General features: G+C 50.0%; 1 protein-coding gene and 1 long non-coding RNA gene across 8 annotated transcripts; both read right to left on the bottom strand.

Moving 5' to 3' along the window:
* Positions 1-571: 571 nt before the first annotated feature.
* LOC135576934 (structure-specific endonuclease subunit SLX1-like) lies at positions 572-8,162 on the bottom strand. Of its 7 annotated transcripts, none has more exons than XM_065044295.1 (5): positions 7,902-8,132; positions 6,202-6,253; positions 4,200-4,551; positions 2,311-2,437; positions 572-758 (listed from the first exon to the last, which is right to left on the bottom strand). In XM_065044295.1, the coding sequence occupies exons 1-5, from the start codon at positions 8,057-8,059 to the stop codon at positions 629-631; spliced, it is 819 nt and encodes a 272-aa protein (XP_064900367.1). In that variant the 5' UTR covers positions 8,060-8,132; the 3' UTR covers positions 572-628. The 7 variants fall into 7 exon arrangements, with proteins under 7 accessions (XP_064900367.1, XP_064900365.1, XP_064900368.1 ...); XM_065044293.1 differs by having other exon boundaries at positions 7,803-8,123; XM_065044296.1 differs by having other exon boundaries at positions 2,292-2,437; positions 7,803-8,121.
* Positions 8,163-9,312: 1,150 nt separating this feature from the next.
* Positions 9,313-11,453, bottom strand: LOC135576938 (uncharacterized). Its single transcript, XR_010468585.1, has 3 exons — positions 11,341-11,453; positions 10,532-10,642; positions 9,313-9,656 (listed from the first exon to the last, which is right to left on the bottom strand). It is a non-coding gene; the product is annotated as an uncharacterized LOC135576938 (long non-coding RNA).
* Between the last annotated feature and the right edge of the window lie 68 nt (positions 11,454-11,521).

Here is an 11,521-nt window from a genome sequence, read left to right as displayed (position 1 = left end):
AACGGCCCCAAAATGGGGGGAAAACGGACCAAAATATGGGGGGAAACAACCCAAAAATGGGGAAAATCACCTCAAAAATTGGGGGGATAGACCCCCAAAATATGGCGGGAAATTTGGGGGGGAAAATGGCGGGAAATGGGGGGGGGGGGATGGGGGGAAAATGGCTCAAAAATGAGGGGAAAATAGACCAAAAATGAGGGGAAATCACCCAAAAATGAGGGGAAATCACCTCAAAAATGGGGGGGGACGCCAAATAGTGAAGGGACCCCCAAAATTTTGGGGGGAAATGGGGAAAATTTGGGGGGAAATGGGGGGAAATTGGGGAATGAGGTGAGGGGAAAATGGGGGGGAGGGGATGGGGGGGAAATGGCGGGAAACAGCCCAAAAATGGCGGGAAACAACCCAAAAATGGGGGGGATTCACCCTCAAAATATGGGGGGGGGGAGACCCCAAAAATGGGGGAAATTTGGGGGGAAAATGGGAAATTTGGCGGGAAATGTGGCCAAAATGGCGGGAAAATAGGGGGGGGAGACCCCGAAATGGTGGGCGGGGCTTAAATAAAGGGGCGTGGTTTATCAATGACGTAATTAAACTTTATTGTATCAAAACATAATAAGTTAATTAAAAATCAAGGGTTGGGGGTGGGGCTTGTGCTTCTCTGGCCAATCAGAGTGGGCTCCTCAGGCTCCGCCTCCTGCTGGTTGTGTTCGCCCAGGCTGTAGCCAATCACGTCGCCCCAAAGGAGGTGGGCGTGGCACCTGGATGGGGGGGGTAATGTCATGGCCACGCCCCCTAGAAATGGCGCCCTCCAATGGGAATGGGCTCCCCTAGCAACAGGCTCCGCCCCCTAGCAACAGCTCTCTCCAATGGGAATGGGTGCCCCTAGCAACAAGCTCCGCCCCCTAGCAACAGCGGCTTCCTATGGGAATAGATCCCCTAGCAACAAGCTCCGCCCCCTAGCAACAGAGGCCTCCTATGGTAATAGGATCCCCTAGCAACAGGCTCCGCCCCCTAGCAACAGCTCTCTCCAATGGGAATGGGCCTCCCCTAGCAACAAGCTCCGCCCCCTAGCAACAGCTCCCTCCAATGGCATTGGGATCCCCTAGCAACAAGCTCCGCCCCCTAGCAACAGCGGCCAACTATGGTAATAGGAACCCCTAGCAACAGGCTCCACCCCCTAGCAACAGCGGCTTCCTATGGTAATAGGATCCCCTAGCAACAGGCCCCGCCCCCTAGCAACAGCTCTCTCCAATGGGAATGGGCCTCCCCTAGCAACAAGCTCCGCCCCCTAGCAACAGCGGCCTCCTATGGGAATGGGCTCCCCTAGCAACAAGCTCCGCCCCCTAGCAACAGTGGCCTTCTATTGGAAAGGGCTCCCCTAGCAACAGGCCCAATTAACCCCCAATTAACCCCCAATCAAGCCCCCAATTACCCCAAATTAACCCCCAAATATCCCCCAATTAACCCCAAATATCCCCAATTATCACCCAATTAACCCCCAATTACCCCAAATTTCCCCCAAATATCCCCCAATTACCCCCCAATTAACCCTAATTACCCCCCAATTAACCCCCCAATTAACCACCATTAACCCTCTAATTAACCCTCAATTAACCCCCAATTAACCCCCCAATTACCCCCAATAAACCCCCAATTAACCCCCAATTAACCCAAATAAACCCCCAATTAGCCCCCCAATTAACCACCATTAACCCTCTAATTAACCCCCAATTAACCCCAATTAGCCCCCCAATTATCCCCAATTAACCACCATTAACCCTCCAATTAACCAAAATAAACCCCCAATTAACCCCCAATAAACCCCCAATTAACTCCCAATTAACCCCCAATTAACCCTCTAATTAACCCCCAATTAGCCCCCAATAAACCCCCAATTAACCCCAATTAACCCCCAATTAACCACCATTAACCCTCTAATTAACCCCCAATTAACCCCCAATTAACCACCATTAACCCTCCAATTATCCCCCAATTAACCCCAATTACCCCACCAATTAACCCCCAATTAACCCCAAATAAACCCCCAATTAACCCCCCAATTAACCACAATTAACCCTCTAATTAATCCCCCAATTAACCACCTTTAACCCCCCAATTAACCCCCAATTAACCCCCAATTAACCCCCACTTACCCCCCACTTAACCCCTAATTTCCCCCCATTAAACCCCCATTAAACCCCCAATTACCCCCCAAACCCCCCAATTACCCCCAAACCCCCCCAATTACCCCCCAATTACCCCCCAATTACCCCCCAATCCCCGCTAATTACCGCTAATTGCGCTAATTACCGACGCACCGGGGGCAGTTTCCCCTCAGCGGCAGCAGCTCCCGCGGCTCCTCCCGCAGGAAGCGCCGGGCCAGACAGGCGGGGTGAGCGGCCAATGGGCAGCGAGGACAGCGCACGATGGGCGGGGCCTACGGGGGAGGGACCAATGAGAGGCCAGCGCGCCCCCCCCGAGGGCGGGGCCTACGGGGGAGAGACCAGTCAGAGGCCAGCGCACCCCCCCGGAAGCGCGGCTGTGGTATTGACCAATCAGAGGACAGCGCACCGCCCCGGGAGCGCGGCTGTGGCAGTGACCAATCAGAGGCCAGCGCACCCCCCCGAGGGCGGGGACTACGGGGGAGAGACCAATCAGAGGCCAGCGCACCGCCCGGGGGCGGGGCTGCGGGTGCGGGAGGGGGAGTGAGCAATGAGCAGCCAATTAACCCCCGATTAACCACCATTAACCCTCTAATTAACCCCAATTAACCCCAATTAACCCCAATTAACCCCCGATTAACCACCATTAACCCTCTAATTAACCAAAATTAACCCCAATTAACCCCAATTAACCCCCGATTAACCACCATTAACCCTCTAATTAACCCCCAATTAACCCCCATTAACCCCAATTAACCACCATTAACACTCCAATTAACCCCAATTAACCCCCCTTAAACCCAATTAACCCCCAATTAACCACCATTAACACTATAAGTAACCCCAAATAACCCAAATTAACCCCCAATTAACCACCATTAACCCTCTAATTAACCCCAATTAACCACTATTAACCCTTTAATTAACCCCCAATTAACCCCCAATTAACCCCAATTAACCCTCCAATTAACCCCCAATTAACCCCTATTAGCTCCCCAATTAACCACCATGAACCCTCCAATTAACCCCAATTAACCACTATTAACCCTCTAATTAACCCCAATTAACCCCAATTAACCCCAATTAACCACTATTAACCCTCTAATTAACCCCAATTAACCCCCATTAACCCAATTAACCACCATTAACACTCTAATTAACCCCAATTAACCCCAATTAACCCCCGATTAACCACCATTAACACTTTAATTAACACCAATTAACCCCCATTAACCCCAATTAACCCCCGATTAACCACCATTGACACTCTAATTAACCCCAATTAACCCCCATTAACCCCAATTAACCCCAATTAACCACCATTAACCCTCTAATTAACCGCAATTAACCCCAATTAACCCCCAATTAACCACCATTAACCCTCTAATTAACCCCAATTAACCACCATTAACCCCAATTAACCACCATTAACCCTCTAATTAACCCCAATTAACCCCCATTAACCCCAATTAACCCCCAATTAACCACCATTAACACTCTAATTAACCCCAATTAACCCCAATTAACCACCATTAACCACCATTAACCCTCTAATTAACCCCAATTAACCCCAATTAACCCCAATTAACCACCATTAACACTCTAATTAACCCCAATTAACCACCATTAACCCCAATTAACCCCCAATTAACCCCCATTAACCCTCCAATTAACCCCAATTAACCACCATTACCCCTCTAATTAACCCCCAATTTACCCCAATTAGCCCCCCAATTAACCCCCATTAACCCTCCCATTAAACCCAATTAACCCTCCAATTAACCCCCCAATTAACCCCTAAATACCCCCAATTAACCCCCAATTAACCCCCCAATTAACCCCCAATTACCCCCAATTAACCCCCAATTAACCCCCAATTAACCCCCAATTAACCCCCCATTTAACCCCCCAATTAACCCCCATTTAACCCCCCAATTAACCCCCATTAACCCTCTAATTAACCCAAATTATCCCCCCAATTACCCCCCATTTAACCCCCCAATTAACTCCTAATTACCCCCAATCACCCCCTCTTACCTCCCACCCCCCCCCCGCACACCCCGCACCCCCCAGGGGGCGTGGCCAGCGCGGGGGGCGTGGCCTCGGGGGGGCGTGTCCTCCTCCTCCCTCTCCCCCCAGCTGGGCGTGGCCTCCCCTCCAACCCCGCCCCCTCCTCTACGACCACGTGGGGGGGCGGGGCCGGGCTCAGGAGGGGGCGGGGCGGGGGGCGGAGCCAACGCAGCCGTAGGGGGAGGCGGTTCCAGGGCCGGGCCAATAGGAGATGAGGGAGTAACCGCAGGGCGAAGGCGATTGGCTGCTCGCCCCGGCCCCGCCCGGCCACGCCCTCCAGGCGGCGGGAAAGCGAGGGGTGCTGCCACGCCCACTCGAACTGCCAATCAAACACAGTTAAGCGCTAATTAGCCGCAATTAACCCTCTAATTAACCCCCCCATTGACCCCTATGGGTCCCTATGGGTCTCTATGGTCTCTATGGTCTCTATGGGTCTCTATGGTCTCTATGGTCTCTATGGTCTCTATGGGTCTCTATGGGTCTCTATGGGTCTCTATGGTCTCTATGGGTCTCTATGGGTCTCTATGGTCTCTATGGTCTCTATGGGTCTCTATGGGTCTCTATGGGTCTCTATGGGTCTCTATGGTCTCTATGGTCTCTATGGGTCTCTATGGGTCTCTATGGGTCTCTATGGGTCTCTATGGGTCTCTATGGTCTCTATGGTCTCTATGGTCTCTATGGGTCTCTATGGGTCTCTATGGTCTCTATGGGTCTCTATGGTCTCTATGGTCTCTATGGGTCTCTATGGTCTCTATGGGTCTCTATGGTCTCTATGGTCTCTATGGTCTCTATGGTCTCTATGGTCTCTATGGTCTCTATGGGTCTCTATGGGTCTCTATGGTCTCTATGGTCTCTATGGTCTCTATGGGTCTCTATGGTCTCTATGGTCTCTATGGTCTCTATGGTCTCTATGGTCTCTCTGGTCTCTATGGGTCTCTATGGTCTCTATGGGTCTCTCTGGTCTCTCTGGTCTCTATGGGTCTCTATGGTCTCTATGGTCTCTATGGTCTCTATGGTCTCTATGGTCTCTATGGGTCTCTATGGTCTCTATGGGTCTCTATGGTCTCTATGGTCTCTATGGTCTCTATGGGTCTCTATGGGTCTCTATGGGTCTCTATGGTCTCTATGGGTCTCTATGGGTCTCTATGGTCTCTATGGTCTCTATGGGTCTCTATGGGTCTCTATGGGTCTCTATGGGTCTCTATGGGTCTCTATGGTCTCTATGGTCTCTATGGGTCTCTATGGGTCTCTATGGGTCTCTATGGTCTCTATGGGTCTCTATGGTCTCTATGGTCTCTATGGGTCTCTATGGTCTCTATGGGTCTCTATGGTCTCTATGGTCTCTATGGTCTCTATGGTCTCTATGGTCTCTATGGGTCTCTATGGGTCTCTATGGTCTCTATGGTCTCTATGGTCTCTATGGGTCTCTATGGTCTCTATGGTCTCTATGGTCTCTATGGTCTCTATGGTCTCTCTGGTCTCTATGGGTCTCTATGGTCTCTATGGGTCTCTCTGGTCTCTCTGGTCTCTATGGGTCTCTATGGTCTCTATGGTCTCTATGGTCTCTATGGTCTCTATGGTCTCTATGGGTCTCTATGGTCTCTATGGGTCTCTATGGTCTCTATGGTCTCTATGGTCTCTATGGTCTCTATGGTCTCTATGGGTCTCTATGGGTCTCTATGGTCTCTATGGTCTCTATGGGTCTCTATGGTCTCTATGGTCTCTATGGTCTCTATGGGTCTCTATGGGTCTCTATGGTCTCTATGGTCTCTATGGGTCTCTATGGTCTCTATGGTCTCTATGGTCTCTATGGGTCTCTATGGTCTCTATGGTCTCTATGGTCTCTATGGGTCTCTATGGTCTCTATGGTCTCTATGGGTCTCTATGGTCTCTATGGTCTCTATGGTCTCTATGGTCTCTATGGTCTCTATGGTCTCTATAGGTCTCTATAGGTCTCTATGGGTCTCACCCTCAGCGCCGCCACATCCGACGGGAACCCATAGACATAGAGCAGCATGTGCCTGTGGAGAAAGGTCACATTATATACATTATATACATTATATACATTATATACATTATATACATTATATACATTATATACATTATACCCCATTATACCCCATTATATACATCATATCCCATCATATCCCATTAGACCCCATTGTATCCCATTACATACATTATGTCCCATTATACCCCATTATATCCCATTATGTATATTATACCCCATTATATACATTATATCCCCTTATATCCTAATATATATCCCATTATACCCAATTATAGCCCTTACACCCCATTATAGCCCATGATATGCTCTTAAATCCCATTATATACATTATATACGTTATACCCCATTATATCCCCTATATACATTCATTATTTCCCATTATACCCCGTTATATGCATTATATACATTATACCCCATTGTATCCCATTATCCCCTATAATACCCCATTATACCCCATTATATCCCAGTAGACCCCATTATATACATTATCTACACTATATACATTATATACATTATTCCCCATTATATACATTATATACATTATATACATTATACCCCATTATCCCCCATAATACCCCGTTATATACATTATGCCCATTATATACATTAGATACATTATGCCCCATTATATCCATTATATCCCATTATCCCCCATAATATACATTATATACATTATCCCCCATTATATCCCATTATACCCCATTATATCCCATTATACCCCATTATATACATTATATCCATTATACCCCATTATCCCCCCTAATTACCCATTATATACATTATATACATTATATACATTGCATCCCATTATACCCCATTCTATCCATCATATACATTATACCCCATTATATCCCATTATCCCCCATTACCCCCCATAATACCCCAGTATATACATTCTATACATTCTATACATTCTATACATTCTATACATTCTATGCCATTATACCGAATTATATCCATTATACCACATTATACCCCATTATATCCCATTCTATACATTATATCCATTATATCCTATTATATCCATTATATCCCATTATATCCATTATATCCATTTCTATACATTATATCCATTATATCCCATTATATCCCATTATCTCCATTATATCCCATTCTATACATTATACCCCATTATATCCTATTATATCCATTATATCCATTATACCCCATTGTATCCATTGTATCCATTATATACATTATTTCCCATTATACCCCACTATATACATTATATCCATTACATCCCATTATATACATTCTATACATTCTACCCCATAATACCCCATAATACCCCATTATCTCCATTATATCCATCACACCCCATAATACCCCATTGTATCCATTATATACATTATTTCCCATTATACCCCATTATATACATTATATCCATTACATCCCATTCTATACATTCTATACATTCTACCCCATAATACCCCATAATATCCCATAATACCCCATCGTATCCATTATCTCCACCACCCCCCATCACACCCCATTGTACGCACGCTCCACATTGTACCACGTGACCCCACGACCCCCCACCAGCCCCGCCCCCTCCTTACCAGGGCCCCGCCCCGTGCGTCCTGCGCGCGCCCCCCCGGCCCCGCCCCCCGTTGTGCTGCCGGAGCCGCCGCGCGGGGTCCCGCGTGAACCCCACGTACCCGCGGCCACGTGACCGCGGGTGGGCGGAGCCCAGCAGGTACACGGCGCGGAGCCGCATGGAGGGAAACGCGCCCGCGGAGAGGCACTTCCGCCCCTTCGACACGCCCACTTCCGCCTCTGTACCACGACCACTTCCGCCTGCGGGAACGCCGCGCATGGAGGCACTTCCGCCTCCGTAATAGTCCGCACTTCCGCCTCGGTATCATGCTCACTTCCGCCTCTGTAACACGCTTACTTCCGCCTCGGTATCATGCTCACTTCCGCCTCTGTAACACGCTTACTTCCGCCTCGGTAACTCGCTCACTTCCGTCTTGCTGACACCATCCCATGGAGGCACTTCCGCCTCCGTAATAGTCCCCACTTCCGCCTCGGTAACATGCTCACTTCCGCCTCGGTAACTCCGCCCCATGCTGGCACTTCCGCCTCGGTAACTTGCAATGGAGCGACTTCCGCCTCGTTCCCCACAATCCCCTGCGGTTCATTCAATCCCCCGCGGCCGAAGCGTCACTTCCGCTTCCTACGCTGTCCCAACGGGGAGACCATAGAGACCTGGAGGACCAGCCTCCCAGCGCACCCCAATGACCATAGAGACCTGGAGGACTTCCCAACCTGTCTCAATCAACCATAGAGACCTGGAGGACCCTCCTCCCATCCCATCCCAATGACCATAGAGACCTGGAGGACCCGCCTCCTACACTGTGTTACGGGGAGACCATAGAGAGCTGGAGGACCTCCCAGCCTCTATCAACGAACCATAGAGTCTTGGAGGACCTCTCTCCTCCATTATCCCACTGGGGAGACCATAGAGTCGTGGAGGACCATCCTCCCAGCCCACCCCAATGACCATAGAGACCTGGAGGACCTCACAGCCTGTCTCAATCAACCATAGAGACCTGGAGGACCCTCCTCCCATCCCATCCCAATGACCATAGAGAGCTGGAGGACTTCCCAGCCTGTCTCAATCAACCATAGAGTCCTGGCGGACTGTCCTCCTACGCTCTCCCAATGGGGAGACCATAGAGCCCCAATTAAACCCCAATTAACCCCCCAATTACCCCCTAATTACCCGCAATTAAACCCCAATTAACGCCCAATTAACCCCCCAATTATCCCCAATTAACCCCCCCAATTAACCCCCCAATTACCAGCAATTAAACCCCAATTAACCCCCAATTAACCCCTAATTACCCCCCTCATTAACCCCCAATTAACCCCTAATTACCCCCCTCATTAACCCCTAATTACCCGCAATGAAACCCCAATAACCCCCCCAATTAACCGCAATTAACCCCCAATTAATCAGCCCGGCGAAAAGGGGGCGTGGCCTCAATTAAAGAAGCTCCGCCCCCTCCCAGCCTATTAAAGGGGCTTAAATCTGCATCTAATTAACCTCATTTGCATAAACTCCGAGGCCAAAAACGTCTTTAATGGGGTGGGGGAGGGACGGGAAAATCCACTTCCGGTTGGAGGCACCGGAAGTCTCCTTATTGGGGGGGAGGGGCCGGAAAACCCACTTCCGGTTGGGGGGGGAGGGGGCTTCAGGACGGGGTTTCCCCATTAGGGGTGTCGCCCGCCGGCCCCTCCCCCTCCACTTCCGGTCCCTCCCCTTCCACTTCCGGCTTCCCCTCTGCTTTTTCCATCCCCTCCCCCTCCACTTCCGGCCCTTTTTCTTCAGCTTCCGGCCCCTCCCCTTCCACTTCCGGCCCCTCCCCCTCTTCCAGGCGCTTCCGGAAGTTCCGCCGGAAGAAGCCGCACTGGGGGGGGGGAGGGGCAATCAATTAATACCCCAAATTAACCCCTAATTATCCCCCAATTAACCCCCAATTAACCCCCAATTAACCCCTAAATCCCCCCAATCAACCCCTAATTAAACCCCCAATTAACGCCCAATTATCCCCCCAATTACCCCTCTAATTATCCCCCAAATTACCCCAATTAACCCCAAATTAATCCCCAAATCCCCCCCAATTATCCCCATAAACAACCCTCTAATTAACCCCCTAATTACCCCCAATTATCCCCCAATTAACCCCCAATTAACCCCCCAATTATCCCCTAATTCCCCCCTAATTAACCCCTAATTAACCCCCAATTAACCCCTAATTAAACCCCCAATTTACCCCTAATTTCCCCCAATTAACCCCCCAATTAACCCCCAATTAACCCCCAATTAACCCCCAATTAACCCTCAATTAACCCCCATTTAACCCCCCAATTAACCCCCAATTAACCCCCAATTAACCCCCAATTAACCCCTAATTAACCCCCAATTAACCCCCAATTAACCCCTAATTAACCCCCAATAAACCCCCAATTAACCCCCAATTAACCCGTAATTAACCCCCAATTAACCCCCAATTAACCCCTAATTAACCCCCAATTAACCCCCCAATTAACCCCTAATTAACCCCCAATTAACCCCTAATTAACCCCCAATTAACCCCCAATTAACCCCTAATTAACCCCCAATTAACCCTTAATTAACCCCTAATTAACCCCCAATTAACCCCCAATTAACCCCTAATTAACCCCCAAATTACTACCCTAATTATCCCCTAATTCCTTCCAATTATCCCGCTAATTCCCCCCCAATTAAACCCCTTTGGCCCCGCCCCCCGGCCCCGCCCACCTTGTACAGGCCGCAGCCAATCAGGAGCAGGAGCAGGAGCCCCCCGGCCCCGCCCCCCAGCAGCCACGCCCACAGCTCGAACTCGGGGATCAGCTCCAGTGACGTCACCCCCTGGGGTCAGAGGTCAAGTGGGGGGTCACGTGGGGGTCACATGGGGGTCAAACGGGGGGGGCACATTGGGGTCATATGGGGTCAAATGGGGGTCACATTGGGGTCATAGGGGGGGTAAAAATGGGAGGTCACATGGGGTCATAGGGGGGGTCACGATGGGGGTGTCACATGGGGTCACATGGGGTCAAATGGGGGGGTCACATGCGGGTCACATGGAGGTCACGTGGGGTCAAATGGGGGGTCAGGGGGTCACATGGGGTCATATGGGGGTCACATGGGGGTCACATGGGGTCAAATGGGGGTCAGGGGGTCACATTGGGGTCATATGGGGTCATGGGGGTCAAATGGGGGGGTCACATGGGTGTCAAGTGGGGGGTCGGGGGGGTCACATGGGGGTCACATGGGGTCAAATGGGGGATCAGGGGGTCACATGGGGTCACATTGGTGTCACATGGGGGGGTCACATGAGGTCACAGGGTCACGTGGGTTCAATTGACCCCTATGGCCACCACTTAAAAACCAATTAACCCCCAATTAACCCCCAATTAACCCCAATTAACCCCCAATTAACCCCCAATTAACCCCTAATTAACCCCTAATTAACCCCCAATTAACCCCTAATTAACCCCAATGAACCCCAATGATCCTCCACTCATTACCCCCCCCATTAATTAACGATTCATTAGTTAATGACCAACCTGAGCCCTCAGGCCAGTGGGCGGAGTCACGAATCGGGACGGAGCCAATGAGAGCGCGAGGGCGGAGCAGAAACGGGTGTGGGCGGAGCCCCTGGGGTCAATGGGTCAATGGGTCAATGGGTCAATGGGGTCAATGGGGTCAATGGTCAATGGGTCAATGGGTCAATGGGGTCAATGGGGG

The sequence above is a fragment of the Columba livia genome, chromosome 35 (assembly GCF_036013475.1).
Source record: "Columba livia isolate bColLiv1 breed racing homer chromosome 35, bColLiv1.pat.W.v2, whole genome shotgun sequence".
In the NCBI taxonomy this organism is placed as follows: domain Eukaryota; kingdom Metazoa; phylum Chordata; class Aves; order Columbiformes; family Columbidae; genus Columba; species Columba livia.
This window is presented reverse-complemented; position numbering and strand designations above follow the sequence as displayed.

What these genes read in the sequence shown, in the direction of transcription:
- LOC135576934 (XM_065044293.1), bottom strand. Translation starts at nt 8,059, where the DNA reads ATGCGCGGCGTTCCCGCAGGCGGAAGTGGTCGTGGTACAGAGGCGGAA. An exon ending in ACGCACGGGGCGGGGCCCTG is followed by an intron (nt 6,254 to 7,802) that starts GTAAGGAGGGGG and finishes CTTTCTCCACAG; the next exon opens with GCACATGCTGCTCTATGTCT. An exon ending in AAACTGCCCCCGGTGCGTCG is followed by an intron (nt 759 to 2,310) that starts GTAATTAGCGCA and finishes CCCCCCATCCAG; the next exon opens with GTGCCACGCCCACCTCCTTT.